Source organism: Brassica oleracea, chromosome C5, assembly GCF_000695525.1.
Source record: "Brassica oleracea var. oleracea cultivar TO1000 chromosome C5, BOL, whole genome shotgun sequence".
NCBI lineage: Eukaryota > Viridiplantae > Streptophyta > Magnoliopsida > Brassicales > Brassicaceae > Brassica > Brassica oleracea.
Genome location: NC_027752.1, coordinates 1,824,135 through 1,841,856, shown reverse-complemented (window position 1 = coordinate 1,841,856; position 17,722 = coordinate 1,824,135). Strand labels below are relative to the sequence as shown.

Genomic DNA, 17,722 nt, shown 5'->3' with positions numbered 1-17,722 from the left:
TATTTTTAGATGTTTTTACCAATGAAAATATTCAAAGTAAATTTATTTTCATTGCTGTTAGCACACAGCTTAGATGGTTTATCTAAGAATGTCGATGAACCATCTAAACAGTCGATCAGATTCTTGTGTTATAACACAACATTTGGTCTTGCTTGGCCAAACAAATAGAAAAGGACGGTAAAAGACAATCACACCGTTGAAGAACTTCAATAGTTTTTCCCAAGAACGATACCTATAATGACAGACAAGATAGCCACTCCAAGAACGATCTTCAATGTCATGAGATGAGACGTTTCAGCTTTCTTAGTTGTTGTAACGTTTCCTGATAAATTAATGCCTCGAGATTTAACTTGTACTTCTCCTTTTCCCATAGTCTCAGTTTCCTGCAAAGTTTGTTTTCTACATAAACAAAGTATTCGTATACTAAAGAAACAGTTATAATGGAAATGCGGTTTTGTTTATATGATGACTGACCTTAGACTTAGCATCAGCAAGCTGCACTTTCTGTTCAAGATCTTTGGCCAATGATTCTAGGTGAACGATCTTACTTGTCTTAGCTTCAAGCTCTCCTTGTGATTTCTTTAGAGTAGCTTCCAACTCCGAATGCTTCTGAGAAACTGCTTCTTTCTGTCTCCATCACAAATCAAAAACAAGAATCAGAACTTATGTAAAAAAGTTAGTTCTGAAGTAACAAGAAGCAAAAAAATAAAAAATAAAATTCAGTAACCTCCTTAGAGATGACTGTGTGAGATGCTTGAAGCTCTTTATAAAGCTGAGTTGCTTTCTTGTCCTCCAAGTCTCTGTCACTCGTCTTAACTTCATGTTCATGCAATTTTGAGGTCAGTTCTGCAACCTTTTCGACCTGGTGTGAAAAAAAACAAGAAACATCATCAAGCTAGTGTATAAGTAAGTACTCATCCAATAGCACATAACTATTGTTACCTCTTCTTTCAACTTAGCTTCAGAATTTTTCAATCGTTTTTCTACTTCTCCAAAGTTAGTCTCCAACACTGACTTCTCAGCAGCCAAAGCACTGAGCTTCTTGATTTCAGATACCATAGTATCAACTTTAGACTTCTCTACTTCAAGTTGTTCTTGAAGCTTGACAAGCTCACTCTTTGTGCTTTGATATATCTCATTGACTTGATTATTCTCTTCTGCTAGGGAAGCCATCTACAACAGAAAAGAATGTCAATTATATAATGAGATGGTTTTTATTAATACTTAAGATTATGAGATTGTCTGATACCTTTGATCTTAATCTTTCTCTTTCAGAAGCAAGCTTGTTTCTTAATTCTTTAATGGCTGCCTTTGAAGCATGAAGCTCTTTTGCTGTTTGGTCTTTCTCAGCTTCTAAAGCAGTGAACATTGTCTGAAAATCACTGGTCTCTGACCCATGATTGGCTAGCTCCTGGTTCAGCTTTAAGTTCACCTCAGCCAATGATCCATTTTCTTTCTCAAGCTCTTTGATTGTATCTTCAGAAGTCTTGAGCTTCAACAGAGACTCTTCAAGCTTCATTTTTCTAGTATTAGCAACTTCAGATGCTTCCTGAATCTCCCTTTTATGTTCCTTGAACAGGTCTTCTTGGGCTTTCAACTTTGCAACCATGTCTTTAGCTTCTATGTCTCTCTGTTCAAACCTTTTGGCTGCTTCTTCACTCCGTCTTGTTGCTGTTTCCTTCTCTTCATTTATTTCTTGAATCTTGATCTTGAGCTGGTTGTTTGTATCTGCTAGTAGCTCGTTCTCCAAGGAAGACTGATCAAGATCTTGTTTCAAAGAAAACGAGTGAGCAGATGCTTCAGCCAACTTCTCTTCATACAATCTTACTCTCTCCTTGAGATCTTTCACTTCTGTATCTCTGCTTCTGAGCTCCTCCATTGCCTTTTGGATACTAAGTTCTGAGTGTTTATTCAAAGCTTCAATCTCTCTGCTTCTTGTTTTAGCTTCATCTATTTCTCTTGCTTGCTTCTCAAGTATCTCTTCAGACTCGGTTGTTTTCACTTTATATCCATTCACTGTTTCCTCCAACGCTTTCTTCTCTCCCATTGCTACACTGAGAGCAGCTTCAAGGCTAGAGTTTTTCACTTGGACAGCTTCCAGGTCTTTTAGTTTTTCTTCTAGCTTTGACTTTGATGTTTGAAGCAAACCTTGAAGCTCAAGGCAGCGCTGAGTACTCACCTTTCCAAGATCTTCATGATCTGCACCTTTCTGCAAAGCTGTCCTCAGATCTTCTTCAAGCTCTGAGATCCTCGCTGATGATTGGTTCAGAGATGATTCAAGTTTAGTCACCTTCTCTTGGTACTCCTGCATCTTTCTAGATGAATCTTTCTCCTCCTCTTCAGCAACTATCAAAGCAGATTTTAGTTGAGAAACTTCAGAAGATAATGCTTCCATAGCTTTCAACTTCTGTTCAAGGTCAGAGTTGTTGGACAAAGCTTGAGATAGAAGAGCATTTGTTTTGGAGAATTTTTCATCCGAAACCTTTAGTTTCTCTTCAAGTTCATCGCAGGTCTCTTTTCTATTAGTTGCAATAAGAGTGATCTCTGCTACAGATGTTTCAAGAATCTCTTTCTCTTGCAACACTTTGGTCAACTTCTCGTTAGCAGTTTTGATTTTTCCTTCTTGGTCTTTAGATAAGGCAACGAGCATCTCCTTCTCTTTGAGTTCTTCCCTTAGCTTCAGATTAATGCTTTCCTGTTCAGAGACTTTCAGAGGCAATGGCTCTGGTTCCAACCGAGACTCAGAAGCTTTCTCCTTCTTCTCTAGTTCTCTTTGTGAACTGCTTGAGCTTATAGTGAGTGGAACTTGCTTCTCTGCTTTCTCATCACCCTTAGTGTTAGTTCCTTCTTTCTCAACTTTAACGAATCCACCATCAAATGTAGTATCCTCTTCTTCTTGCTCCATAGCTTTATCTTCCTTTGTGATTTCTCTGTTCACCTCCTGTAATAAACCGTCACGATACTTACTCTCATACAAGAACTAACACAAAAAAAATTGATAGGTTTGATAGAACTAAAATCTTCATTTAATCCTACTTAAATTGGATAATATAAGAAACAATTCTCCTAGAGTTTTGGTTAGGAGTGAACTTCTACTTGAATCTTTGAGACTTTCAAGAAAATGTTCAATGCAAAACAAAAAGAAACATTCGAGCTAGAGTTACAAGGGAAGAAAAAACTCACAAATATTATGAGAAAACAGATCATTATACCTTAACAGAAACATCGACCGTCTTTAGATCCTCAGGTGCTCCTTTCACTACAGGAACCTCAGAACTAACTTTTGCTTCTTGGTCCATCAAGAAATTTTCTATAACCTTTTATTCTGCAACCAAGGAAATTTAGGGCTTTGAGATGGTATATTTTGTATACATGAACGAGATGTCAAACGTCAATGTCAATATTAAGCAATATTTTTTAGAGTTTTGTTTCTTGTATCAACAAGATAGGTGATCAAGTTCAGTTGAACATTCCAACCGCAAAAGTTTCGTTTATCGGCAAAAAGAAAGTCATAACTTGTAAGAAAGAGAAACCAAAAGTCTTACAAATAAGATAAAGAATAACAGATTTTAATATCATCTCTTTGTGACCGGCGAGAGGCATACATCATTTAATGTTCCATTCCATTATCAAAAAGAAATTCAATTCTATGTGGTAGATTTATTATTGCCACCATCATTCTTTAAAATATTGTAGAAGAATATTGCAAAAAAATGACAAGGCTTGACAGATCTCTAAATAAGGGTCAACGCCCCTATGTATATGAGTATCACAAGGAATTTAACCTAAATTAAGACCTTATGATCATACAAATTACAATGTGACCAAACACAATGATTAACTAGCGTTTTATTTTGATTAGTTTGAGGATTTATGATCAAACCATTAAGCATAAACATATATTCAACTAAGTGATTATTGTTCTGTCATTCTGTGTCGTCTGACAAAGGATAACAAGTTAACAACAACAACGGCTTTTATCAATCAATACAGAAAGAATAGCAACTGAATACTTTATGCATTTGCACGGAATAAGTTGTGCTCAGGGTGTCAATCGATAAAGTCTACTACCCAATAAATTAAAGACATTAAATGGCCACCATACTACTAGTAGATTTCTCTTTTTGAAATTTTGCTTAAAATAAAATGTGGTTGAATTATACTATCTCCGTTTCACGAAGATAGATTTTCTAGTGTTTTCACACATATTAAAAAAAACATATTAAATCACTATAATAAATATATCATTTTTTTGTAATTTTCAAATTTTAATAACTTTTAATCAATAGTAATTCAATAAAATCAATTAATTTTATTAAAATTTACAATTTTTTTATGAAAACACAAAACTTCTATCTTTGTGAAACAATTTTTCTTTTCTAAAAAATCTATCTTAATAAAACGGAGAGAGTATACTCCTTCTGTTTCATTTTAAGTGTCACGTTGAGTTTGTGCACACATATTAAGAAAACAATTAATTTTGTATATTTTCTGTATAAAAACACAATTACCTATACACTTAACTATATTTCAACTAATAGAAAAATAAATTGTTAAATAAAATTCATAAATTTTGCATTGAAAGTCGAAAACGACACTTATTTTGTAACGAAAATTTTTTCTAGAACGACACTTAATATGAAACGGAGGGAGTAATATTTTAGATATGAAAGTGTTAAATAGTAAGATAGGAAAATGAATTTCAAAAGAAAAGACGCCAAAATTTTAGTATTAAAGTTAATAATAGTTGAAGACTAATAGAATTTGAAATTTTTTATTAAGTTAAACTAAAATAAATAATCAGAAAACCATTGACAATAAAAACTAATAATAAGAAAAATCGTAAGCAATAGCGACCAGATGCAGAGTGATGACACAAGTATATTAGTTTAACAAGAAAAAGAAGAAAGACGAATTGTTCCAAAACTAACTCTTAAAAATATTATTATTTGGAAAAAAAAATCTGATTCAAGAGTATTACAATTTGTGAGAAATTCTGTCAATTTTGGTTACACAACAAAAATGATCAAAGGTTACAGTTGCGTAGAAGATACTGCAACGTCTCATCAAAGTTTTGATATATGCATTAAATCAGGCTAAACCGGGTTTGAGATTAGATAACCAAAGAATATTCGAGGGAATTAAGAAACTGTAATCATTAACCTAGTTTTCTAGACGCTGTCTTTCTATTGAGACATACATCTCTTGAACGTTACTAGTAGAAGAAATGATCGATCCATTGGTTGATTTTAATCCAAAGCCGAATCATAGCGATCGCTTTCAGATATTAAGTTTCAAGTAAATCTAAAACAGAGAGACGACTTGAGCCGATCACAATTCCAAAAAAGAAATAAAAAATCACTTCAAGAGAATGAGAGAAACGAAGCATACATCATAACATCGTAAAGCTAATTCTTCTAAGAAAATATAAATAAAGGTATATCAATAACTAGGGATCAATCAAGGCTAGAGAAAGAAAATATCAAATCAAAGATACAATAACCAAAGAAAAAAAATGATGAAACAGTGGTGGATGGGAGATGCTTACTTGAACGTTTAAACTGCTGAATCTGTTTTCTTCTCTCTTTTTACTTTTTGGATTTTATCTTTGATATTTCTCACAAATGCATGAGTAGAAGAAGAACGTGAAGAGATGTCAATGGAAGACGAAGAGAAGTCTTTGTGTTTATAAAGTGGACAGGACATCAACTCTTTGTATTTTGAAAGGCAACCCCGGCGGATCTATCGTCTTAAATTCCTGTTATGCCCTCTCTCTTGGTTTTCCCGGTTTGAGCGTTGATTCAATAAACTTATATGCTTTCATGGTTAATAATTAGGGAACTTAATTAGTATCATTCTAAACCAAGATTTTTGTTGTTATTGCTTTTTTTTTTGTATTTTTAGCTTGAAAACCATCATGAGAATTTTTTCAAAAAAATTTGGGAAGAGGTTATATGAGTCAATTGGCAAGAACATATGAGATATGGTGGCTGAAAACGACTGCTGGAAAGGCCCATATCAATATGAAGAACCAAACAGAGGGAACATCAACAAAGTTTATAATACATCAATAAAAAAATTCTAGTGTTATCTGTCAAACAACAACCATAAAACTTAAAGATTTGGAGTTAAAGTTAGTAGTACTCCCTCCGTTCCTAAAATATTTATATTCTAAAGAAAATTTTTGTTTCAAAAAGATACATATTTTATATTTTCAATGCAATTTTTGTCAACTAATAATGATAAATTGTGAATTTCAAGAACATTAATTGCATTTTTTAAAATCTTACTGGTTTAAAAATATATGAAATATAAAATTACAAAAAACTATAGCTAAATTTTAATATGTTTTATTAAAAAATGTGAAAATTCTAAAACATGGATCTTTTAGGAACGGACGAAGTATTACTCTTTTTTTGTCAACGATTAGTAGTAATACAACTTTATCCTAGTTATCATAAAGTTCAAGAATATATATAGTCAAACATCAATCAATGGATTTAAACGTGTACCCAACTTCCAAAAAATGAAGTTTGTTGAATGTGTGCATATCTAGGTTTGAAGTTTATGTGAACTAATATAGCAACAATTTGAAGCCGAATTAACAGAAGTAAATCCATCATAAATGATAATCACAAACAGATAAATAAATTTCATTTTCTATACATATATAGTATAATCACGTTACATTTGAGAGTAGTACCTTATAACATCGACAATAAAATCTTCAAAATATAATTCAAAGTAAAATGATGGGTACATAATATATATATATTCTAGTTTTCTTGTAGAAGTTATGAGACTTTGGTAGGTCGACTGAGATAGATAATAATTTATGTAAGCAAAGATCAGAAAACGGTAATTTGCAAGGCATTCCAACAAATCCTTACACTTCATGCAATTTCATGTGCTCCCTTTTGTTAGTATACATAAGTGTCTATTTTTGCATTCTTCTATTCATTGAATTCCTTTTACCATTTCCCTCTCAGAACCGTAGACACAACCAACAAATAAACCAAAAAAGTTCCAATTTTTTTTTTGTTTTCCAAATATCATTTATGCCAAAAAAAATGAAATCTCGGTACATTCTATTAACTTTATCTATAGTCATTGCCATTATAGCCATTTTAGCATCCCAAACTCTCTTTAGCACACCTCCTAGAGTCTTTATACACAATCCCTTCGATATTTTATATGGTATTAAAGCAATATCATATTCAGCTATAACATCCGTTTGCAGCCACCACCATCATCATCACTAGGCCTGGGCAAAATAACCGGAACCGAAGAACCGAACCGGAACCGAACCGAAATACCCGAAACCGGAACCGGACCAATATCCTCAAATACCCAAATGGTTCCTATATTTTTATATCCGAAATAACCGAACCGAACCGGAACCGAACCGAGAACCGAACGGGTACCCGAATATATAAAAATATTAATTATATATACATATAACATCATTAAATATATATTTTAAATTTAAAATTCTATTAAAAGTATCTGAAAATAGTTTATGATAACTAAATTATTATAAAGTATCCAAACTACCCGAAAGTATCCGAAACTATCCGGATAGTTTTATCCAAAATATCCAAAGTAATCCGAAATATCCAATTTTTTTTATCTAAATCATTCTAATTATTTGACATTTTACCTTAAATAACCAATATTTTATCCAAATTATCCGAACTACCCGAACTATCCGAACCCGAACCGGATCCAAATGAGAACCGAACTTTTTCCGGATATTTTCCGGTTCCTACATTTACTATCCGAACCGAACCGAACCCGGAACTATCCGAACCGAACCGAACCGAAAATAGGTCAAGTACTAAATGGATCCTCTAGCCACTATCCGAACTACCTGAAACCCGAAATACCCGAACCGAACCGAACCGATACCCGAAATGCCCAGGCCTAATCATCACCACCGCCGCAAACCATCTCATAGTAAAAAGAAAATTTCAATATGCGACGATTTTCCCAAAAATTTACCTCCACCGGACACCGACACAACATCCTATCTCTGTGTGGATAAGAACGGTTGCTGCAATTTCACAACGGTGCAATCAGCCGTGGACGCAGTCGGAAACTTTAGTCAGAGAAGGAACGTCATTTGGATAAATTCCGGCATGTACTAGTACCCATATTTTTTGCCAGCTCAGTGTTATAACAACCATATTTAATTATTAAGGTTTTTTTTTAAATATCTAATCATTTTTTGTAACAATAAAAATATGTATACATAAAGTAAATAATTACATATTATTGTGTGGCAGTGAAAAAGTGGTGATCCCGAAGACTAAACCAAACATAACGTTGCAAAGACAAGGGTTCGAAACCACAGCCATAGCGTGGAACGATACGGCCTACTCGGCTAATGGCACTTTTTATCGTGCCTCGGTCCAAGTCTTTGGTTCTCAGTTCCTCGCAAAAAACATTAGTTTCATGGTAATTAATTTTTTTGAACTAATTAACATAATTCAATTAAATAACTAGAATCAAAGATATTAATCCGAGAGCTATGTTCGGTTGATGATTTGTCCGCATGTGTAAATTATGAAACTGATTTCGGTTAATATCTTTGATTTTTTATCACTTTTTGTGGATACGGTTATCAAACCGGAATAGACCTCCCTAAACAATAGCCTATTAGTAAAAAGGCTAATCAATAATTTTTGGTGATGTGATATATATTTGGTGACAGAACGTGGCACCAATACCAAAGCCGGGAGATGTAGGCGCTCAGGCGGTGGCGATAAGAATACCGGGAGATGAGGCGGCGTTTGTAGGATGTGGTTTCTTCGGAGCCCAAGACACTCTTCATGACGATAGAGGTCGTCATTACTTCAAAGATTGCTACATTCAAGGCTCCATTGATTTCATCTTCGGCAACGCTAAATCTCTCTACCAGGTATGATATATATGCGTATATACTTTCTCACCATGTATTTTAGAAGGGACACTAAGAGAGTTAAAGATTATATATGTTCAGTTTATAAGATTAGTTCTTCCCTAGTAGGACTGTCAGATAATATCAATGGCGAACCAAGTGAGTGCAGGGTCAAAGTCTATCAACGGAGCAGTGACTGCAAAGGGCCGTAACTCGAAGGACGAGAACAGTGGCTTCTCCTTCGTCAACTGCTCAATAGGCGGCACCGGTCACGTGTGGCTCGGTCGTGCATGGAGGCCCTACTCACGTGTCATCTTTGTTTCCACTTTCATGACCGATGTTATCGCGCCTGAAGGCTGGAACAACTTCAATGATCCATCTAGAGATGCGTAAGCATATCAAACACTACAAAAAAAAAATTCTATATATTTTTGTTTATATTAAGGAGGTTGATTAATAACAATATCAGAGACATGTTTATGTTTTGTGTCTAGGACAATATTTTATGGAGAGTATAATTGTTCGGGTCCAGGGGCTAATATCTCGAAGAGGGCACAGTATGTTCAGAAGCTTAACGAGACTCAAGTTGCTCAATTCATTAACATGACTTTTATTGATGGAGACCAGTGGTTACAGTATTTCGATATTTAAATGAAATCAATAAATTAACAAAAATGTAATTTCAATTAAATAAATCTACGAAACACGGTTGCTTCTAACTTATAAATTATAGTAGTAGGTAGTAACCCGCCCCTTGCGCGGAATTAGATTATTAATTTCATTATTTTTCATATAAGAAGACATAGGTTTGTTCAATCTGGATTCGGTTCGGTTTCAGATGAGGTTTTTTCGTTTTTAATCTCCTAAAATATAACTATCACTTTTAATCCATATTTATTGTGGTTTATTCCGTTAAAATTCTCTAGGTTTATGTTTTTCGGTTATAAACCAAAAATTATTATTATTTGGTTAGTTTCATGTTATATGAATTTAGACAATTTTAATGTCGAACCAATCGCTTCATATTATAAATTTTAAATGCATGAAAAATCAAATCAAATCTAGATAATAGTTGAAGAAAAAAAATTATTAAGACAAACCATTTCACTACAATCTGGGAGATGTTGAAAGGAATCATGAAAAAATAATATTTTTTTTTGTAACTTTGAAAAGTATTAGAATCTTCATCTGCTGTGAATATTTAGTTATATGTGCTCACGTAAATTTCTAACCGTTCAGCCGTGACGCAATTTGCGGTGTTTGGGATGCTGTTACAAAATTTATATAAGACATTACAATTGAACCTATAAGTTATACAAAATACTCCAAATAATTTAAAATAAATAAATAGAATACAATTAAGCTTACATTGATTTGAAATACTGTACTTTAGAAATTTCAGGATCAAATAAAATTCCAGAACAGCCATTTAGTCTGTTTAGGCTAGTTATGAAATTCATATACAACAATTTAGTATGTTTCATGATCAAATAGAATTTCAGGATCAAACTGATTGGCCAATTTTTTTTAACCTTTGCATGAATCTTCAATCCATGTTAATATGAGATTAAAAAAAATCCTTAGAATATAATAAATTAAACATGGGCATAAACGTTTATAATCTCATATGTATACATTATTTATTCACGTTAATGTCGACGAAGCCCCTCTCAGTTGTTAGTCCTCCAACATCTGAATACTGCTTCTAAAACGAATGATCTTAACACTGATCTTCCTTAGAGATTTGAATGGTTTCAAATTAGAGACAGGGGTGAAAACAACCAGTGAGGAATGCTAAAAATATAGATGTTGCCGATGTTTTAAGAGTGAGGAAAGTAATAAGGTTTGACTCATGTATCATATGGTATTATATAGGTACATCGTAGTAAATGATATTTATGATTCGTTTATTTAAGGTTTGCCAATTTAGGATGGTCGTATATGTAATATTCGTCACAAAATCTTTCACAATATTCAAAAGTGTAGACACTTCTCCAAACATCATATAACTTTTAGATCACTAGATTTTATACTCGCGCGTAGCGCGAATCTGTATTAATAATTTAGTTTAGTTTTTATAATAACTTTGAAGATAACAATTTAATTGATTTATATGATTTTCTTATTTGAAATATGATTTGTTGATTTTATTATTTATCTTTATTTATAATTATATCATGTTATCAGCTATTTAATTCATGCTAATTTATTGGTGGTCGTCTTTATAATTTTATTAAAAATCTTAACCAAGTTATTTGACATGCTTTCTTAAACTCTTTATTATTTTTATCTAACTTGTAAACATTGTTCTTTAAATATTTTCTTCAACATAACTCAACAGAGAGCATCTTAAACTTTATATGTTATATGAAGTGAATCAAACTAATGATTATAAGAATTCATCATTGAGTTTGCTTTAATAACAATTGTTTTTAAAAATCTTGTAGATCACATCATGTTAGATTTATTTCAGTATAACTTATTTGTTTAGTTTATATGAAGATTTTAATTGTAACTGACTAAAAAAATATTTGTACAAACATAAAATAATAATGTTGATTAATATTTAAAATTTTTATGGATAAAAAATTCGTTAGTTTTTTGATTGATAAAAAATAATTTGAAACTCATAAATAAATTATGTCTTGCGATTCTCTCTCTCTCTATCTATGTTCTCTTTCTCTCTATCTATGTTCTCTTACTTAACATCTTTTAGAGAGAGCAAATGTAAATTTCAAATATTTTTTTATATTGAAATTATTCTCTACTCTATCCAATTTTTTGGTGTGATACATTTTTTGTATATTGGATTTTGTCTTCGGCGTTGTATGTCTACTTCCTGTCGCTGATGTTTTACATTTTTCTTTGTACTATTTCTCATTCACTATTATTGTTCATTCACTTTAAATCCTCTATTCTTGACGCGTTCATTGTTCATGAAGATTATGTTTGGTTTTTCGAATTGGATATTATTAAAGAAAATATATTTGATATTGATTTATAATTTATTTTGAAAATGCACTTTGAAATTTTATTCTGAAGAGTATATTTTTATTTTGTGTTCTGGAAGAAAAAATATTGTATTATATCTATGAATCAATTTAATTTAAATGATTTATTTAATAATTTACCTTATTTGATGTTGAATTCCATTTTGTATTATCAATTTTGTTGGAAATTTTAACATTTTAAAAATAGTAAACTAATTATAATTTTTCATATTTTAATTGTTTTTTTTCTAATCCTATGTGTATACTCTCAATGACTCATAGCCTCATATACTTATAGCCTCATATATAGTATATTATAAGTTAAATTAATCAATTTATAATTGTTTGAAAGTCTTGCATTTTTAATACAAATTCTTATTTTGTATTTTATTACATTTTTAGAAATATTATATATTAAGTAAATTTATTTATAATACTTTACTTTTGTTAACTTACCTTGTTTGATATTGGTTTCTATTTTATTTTAAATGATTTAATGGAATTTCTTAAATCGTAATCAAAATATAATGAACTGTTTCTCACTGATTTATAGCCTTAACTTATATATAATGTATGTTATTTATGAATATTTTCAATAGCATATAGCCTAAATTTTGAAAATCATGAGTTAAATTTATAGTTATAATTGTTTGAATTATTCATTTTAAATTAATTATTATTTTTAGTTATTTTATGTTAAATTTCAAAATTAATTATTATTACATATATATTAAGTTAATGAATGTATAATGTTTTTACTTTTGTTAGTTTGCCTTATTCGATATTGATTTCTTTTTTATTATGAAATAAACCTTTTTTGGAAACATTGACATATTTAAAAATAACAAATTAAAATGCTTATTTGCCTTAATACGATTGATTATTTTAAATCCTACCGGTCTCAATAAATTAAAGCCTCAATTTTTATGTGATAGTTTACCTTATTTGATGTTGAATTCCATTTTGTATTATCAATTTTGTAAATTTTAACATTTTAAAATAGTAAACTATAATTATGATTTTTTTTATATTTTGATTTTTTTCTCTAATCATGTGTGTATACTCTCAATGACTTACAGTCTCATATATAGTAAATGTTATTTTGAGTATTTTCAATAGTATATAGCCTAAACTTTGAAAATCATGAGTTAAATTAATTTACTTATAATTGTTTGAAAGTCTTGTATTTTTAATATTAATTCTTATTTTATATTTATTTTAATGTTACATTTTGAGAAATATTATATACTAAGTAAATTTATTTATAACTTTTTAGTTTTGTTAACTTACCTTTTTTGATATTGGTTTCTATTTTATTTTAAATGATTTTATGGAATTTTTTAAATCCTAATCAAAATATAATCAATTGTTTCTCACTGATTTATAGTCTTACCTTATTTACTTATAATTGTTTGAATCTTGTATTTTTAATATTAATTATTATTTTGTATTTTATTTTAATGTTACATTTTGAGAAATATTATATATTAAATAAATTTATTTATAATGTTTTACTTTTGTTAACTTACCTTGTTTGATATTTATTTCTATTTTATTTTAAATGATTTTGCGAAATTTTTTAAATCCTAATCAAAATATAATGAATTGTTTATCACTGATTTATATTTTTAGCTTATATATAATGTATGTTATTTATAAATATTTTCGATAGCATATAGCCTAAATTTTGAAAATCATGAGTTAAAGTTATAATTGTTTGAATTATTACATTTTAAAATTAATTATTATTTTTATTAATTTATGTAGAATTTCGAAATTAATATTATATATATATATATATTAAGTCCATATATGTATAATGTTTTTATTTTTGTAAATGTATCTTATTTGATATTGAATTATATTTTTATTATGAAATATATATTTTTTGTAATATTAGCATTTTTAAAAATAGTAAACTTAAATAATGATTTGTCATACTACGATTGGTGATTTAAAATCCTATGTGGACGCTCTCGATGGTTTATAACCTCAACTTTTATATAGTATAGATTTCCATATATACAATAGAAATACAATAAGAGGTCTCTTGATATTGGTCTTATGATAATAATAATGATAAATTTTAAAAACACAATCTATGCAATAAAAATATATTGTATATAGACATATGGAAAGACGGATTTCAAAGAAACTTCTCCAACTAATGTAGAAAAGGTCGAACACGTTTCTTTCAATATGCACCCTCATAAATACCAAAGAACGTAAAGGACAACAAAGATTTAAGTATTTTTAGCTACATGGAAACTATACATGGGGTTGAATTTGGATGTCAAACTAAGTAAAAATATATATAAGGGTTATTTAATTTTCAATGTCTTTCCAAACAGATTTCTTACATTAGTGAACTCATATACTTATAATTTTTTTAATAAGTGGTCCATAAAGCTTTGAGATGGAGGTCCATATAGCTTACATGAGTTTATACAAAATTATAAAACTAAATATTATATGCAAACTTGAAAGAACACGTGTTTGCCAAAATCAGCTATGTCCAAAATCAGCTATGTGAAAGTTTAGGAGCCATCTATTGCTCGAATGCTTATTTGCAAAGGTCCATGCAGATCAAACACTCGTAACAAAATAACCTCACACCATAATTTCAAATAAAACATATAAAACTTGGATTGAAATAATTAACATGTGTATTATATTTGAAAGGGTTTACATGTGTTTCAAAAAAAAAAGGGGCTTACATACGTGCATAATCAAGTAACCTCTATATAATGGCTGTGAACTTCTGTAGACTCAGGTATGGATCTCGTGCGATCTCAGCCAAGTACGCATTCATGATCCTTCCCACTTTCAGAAACGAACCATGGTGATGACCAGTGGAGTCTATATCATAACCATTGTCTTCATCTTCTTCATCAACCCTCTCAAGAAAGCGTGAGTATCCTACATACAGTAATCACATCATAAATAGACTCTTCCCTTCCTATAGAAGGTTTAAGCATATCATCAAGTCTCGCGCTCTTTAACTGCTGACCTATTCTACGTTCTAGCTCATGCATGTAAGAGATCTCCATATCAATTGTAATTCTGATCTTTAACATTCCAAGGAGGAAACTGAGAGGGATGATTGATCCTCTCTCGTCACTCAGCAAAAGAGTTACAATGGCTTCAACGATCTCCCTCTGCTCATGACAGTTCAATCAACAAAACCTTTTAGTGATTCTTGAGAGTAATGCGTCAGAGAAGCAATGATACTCTCGGACTGGACACTTGTTCTCACCATCACGTACATAACTCTTGCGTAGTTATCAATACCATGAGCAGAGAGTAGTTTGATCCACCACTCGAGACAGTCTTTCCCCTTCAGCTCCTCTGATAAACATTATACGAACTGCTCCCTACATGCATTCATAGCAATAGCCTCCACGAAACTATCAGGACTCTTGAACGTTTTAGATAGTTCTTGCCTCTCGTATGAGGTTAACACTTGAACTGATTTCTTGAGGTTGCAGAAAACTATCTTGTTGAGGTAACTCTCTATTTTAGCGATGAAATTTTTTAAGTTCTGTCCTTATGTAAATGTGTTCTTTTAGGTAGCGAGTAGGCAGAGATTTATTGAAAAAGAAACCCGTTATTTGTAATGTCAAACCAGAGTTAAGCCTTTTACCTTTTTACCAGCAATGTTTTCTTTGTCTCATATGCGCCTGTAACAAACATGTACGTAACAGAAAGAGAGAGAGATCACGTGGGTTAACGGTTTTAGACGTGTCCTTGAAACTCTATGTCTTCGTCCAAGGCACTTGCCTTTCCTCTTCAAATAAAAATCTCTTCTTCATCTCAACCTGAAGCTCTATTTCATTAATTACAGGCTTTGATTGCGTTATGAAAAAACTCGAAAGTCAGCTTTGCTTTTGAAAAGTTTGTGTCTCACATCCCTTATCGTAAATTAGGAAACTGTGTTTCAAAACACAACAATTTTTTTTGAAAAGCTCTATAAACGCGCCACTGGCGCGTCACCATCTTTGTTCTGAAAGCCTTGTCAGGCCGCCACATGTCAGAGCTAATGTGAATGTATTTAATTCAAAATGTTTTTCCTTTAATATATAAGAAATGATTGAGCTTGGAATAATGCTGCTAAAAATGATTTTTAACTTCTTTTATTTTTTTCAGTGTATTACCGAAATATTTAAAGGCATATATATAATCAAATATTTAATTAACAGTACATTAATATAGTTAATGGAAATTGAAAAATGTGCGATATCGGACCAACCGGTTCAGTTCAATTTCAAAAATATTCTTCAAACTCTATTTCAAGTTTCAGTGTCTTTGTTCGGGTTTTACTGAGTCATGTTCGTAGAATCTCGCGGTAATCTCTTCGAATTATAGAATAGCTTATGTTTATTATTGTGAACTGACTTTTGCTGTAGGTGTAGATTCGTTTCATGTATTCATTATACTGTGTGCATTGCTGTGGTATTGGCTTAATAGGTTTCCAAACGCTTACCTTCTAGTGGGATGCTGCAATGATGACACTTCTCACAAGTACAAGGGAGAGACTGTCATCAAACATACGAAATATGTTAATCAAAAGAATGCTAAGGACACAACTTATAATATTGGGAGTAAGTAAGATCGATGTTAAGGAATCAAACATTTTATTACCTCGGATATATAAATAGGAACAAGTACTGTGTTCACGCCAGTACCAAGACCAACAAGGAATCTGCCAAATAAGATCCCATTCAAGGAGTGAGTTTGTGCACTGAAGAAAAAAAAAAGACAGCCTTTTTATTCTGATTCATCCAAAAAATCATGTTCGCATACAACTTAAAACATCAAGGATATGTTACCAACATCGCGAAATCAAGATTTACCTCAGAAACAAAATATTACCTCACAGGAGCAACAGGAAGAGAGACTTAGAGTTAATATGAGGTTGAAGAAACTTTAGGAGAAGGTTAAAGAACAACAAGAGAAAGATAGGGGGAAAGGTTTGTATTTTCTCACCTTTCTTTGTTAGATTAATATCATGAGTCTGTTTTTTTTCTTTTTATTCTTACGTACTGTGTGTGAGTTTGCTGTGATTCGTGTGTTTGAATATGACATACTAAGTGTAATAATCTCCAATCACTAGTTCTTGCTGGCTATCTCGTTTTGTTTAGAGTCAGTTCTAAGTGCTGATGTGGTTTACTAAGCAAACTTCCAGATCCAAACTTTTAAAACGTTTCGTAATGAGTGGGTGGAGAATGCAGATCGTTGGGTAGCTAGATTCCTTGAAATGTTTAAAGAAGGCTGCAATAAAATGGTGAGTTTAAACTTTGTAGAAACTTAAGAAAAATGGTTGCCAAAAAAAAAAAAATTAAACTTAAGAAAACCTAACTGAATCCACTATTTTATCTTTTCCGCGATTCCCGACTAATCTGTCATAAAATAACTTGTATGGATATCAGGGAACTGCCATCAGAGAACGAAGCCAAGAGAAGTTAATGCGAAAAGAGTCTAGAGAACTGCTCGAGCAGGATCAATGTGACAACCTGTCTCGTGAACCCAGGTTCACAGCCCTGCAGGATACCGACCCTAACCTCTAATATCTAATGATTTTGATGAGTTTTAGATTCATAATTTAGTTTATTATGATCATTCTAGATTGCATTTAGGTGTATATATTGCATACATTTGTCCATTTGCATATTCTAGGGTTTGGATTGCACTAATGGAAGTTTGGAGCCAAAATGTGAAGTCATTCTTGTGTATTCAAGACTTTCTTGCTGATTTGGAAACAATCAAAAGGCGAGGGACTGATTGAGAAATTATGAAAAGCGCTGGTCTGGGCAATTAAAATGTTTGGGGCTGA

The 17,722-nt window shown here is 31.4% G+C and overlaps 2 protein-coding genes across 2 annotated transcripts; one reads left to right on the top strand and one right to left on the bottom strand.

Annotated features, from left to right (window-relative positions):
- Positions 1 to 40: 40 nt before the first annotated feature.
- Positions 41 to 5,878, bottom strand: LOC106343577 (myosin-7). The gene is made up of 7 exons (XM_013782828.1): positions 5,549 to 5,878; positions 3,213 to 3,325; positions 1,250 to 2,941; positions 943 to 1,173; positions 728 to 862; positions 475 to 627; positions 41 to 383 (listed from the first exon to the last, which is right to left on the bottom strand). Exons 2-7 carry the CDS (start codon positions 3,297 to 3,299, stop codon positions 207 to 209), a joined length of 2,475 nt encoding a protein of 824 aa, XP_013638282.1. The 5' UTR covers positions 3,300 to 3,325; positions 5,549 to 5,878; the 3' UTR covers positions 41 to 206.
- A 1,192-nt stretch (positions 5,879 to 7,070) lies between these two features.
- On the top strand, positions 7,071 to 9,550 carry LOC106344242 (probable pectinesterase 8). The gene is made up of 6 exons (XM_013783652.1): positions 7,071 to 7,261; positions 7,919 to 8,146; positions 8,286 to 8,457; positions 8,714 to 8,920; positions 9,029 to 9,288; positions 9,394 to 9,550. The coding sequence occupies exons 1-6, from the start codon at positions 7,071 to 7,073 to the stop codon at positions 9,548 to 9,550; spliced, it is 1,215 nt and encodes a 404-aa protein (XP_013639106.1).
- The last annotated feature ends 8,172 nt before the right edge of the window (positions 9,551 to 17,722 follow it).

Excerpts from the sequence above, each read along its gene's own strand:
- LOC106344242 (XM_013783652.1), top strand. The coding sequence starts at position 7,071 with ATGAAATCTCGGTACATTCTATTAACTTTATCTATAGTCATTGCCATT. Across the intron at positions 8,921-9,028 it reads ACGCTAAATCTCTCTACCAG|GACTGTCAGATAATATCAAT; the intron begins GTATGATATATA and ends CTTCCCTAGTAG. Across the intron at positions 9,289-9,393 it reads AATGATCCATCTAGAGATGC|GACAATATTTTATGGAGAGT; the intron begins GTAAGCATATCA and ends TTTTGTGTCTAG.
- LOC106343577 (XM_013782828.1), bottom strand. The coding sequence starts at position 3,299 with ATGGACCAAGAAGCAAAAGTTAGTTCTGAGGTTCCTGTAGTGAAAGGA. Across the intron at positions 863-942 it reads AAGCTAAGTTGAAAGAAGAG|GTCGAAAAGGTTGCAGAACT; the intron begins GTAACAATAGTT and ends TTTTCACACCAG. Across the intron at positions 628-727 it reads ACACAGTCATCTCTAAGGAG|AAAGAAGCAGTTTCTCAGAA; the intron begins GTTACTGAATTT and ends TGATGGAGACAG.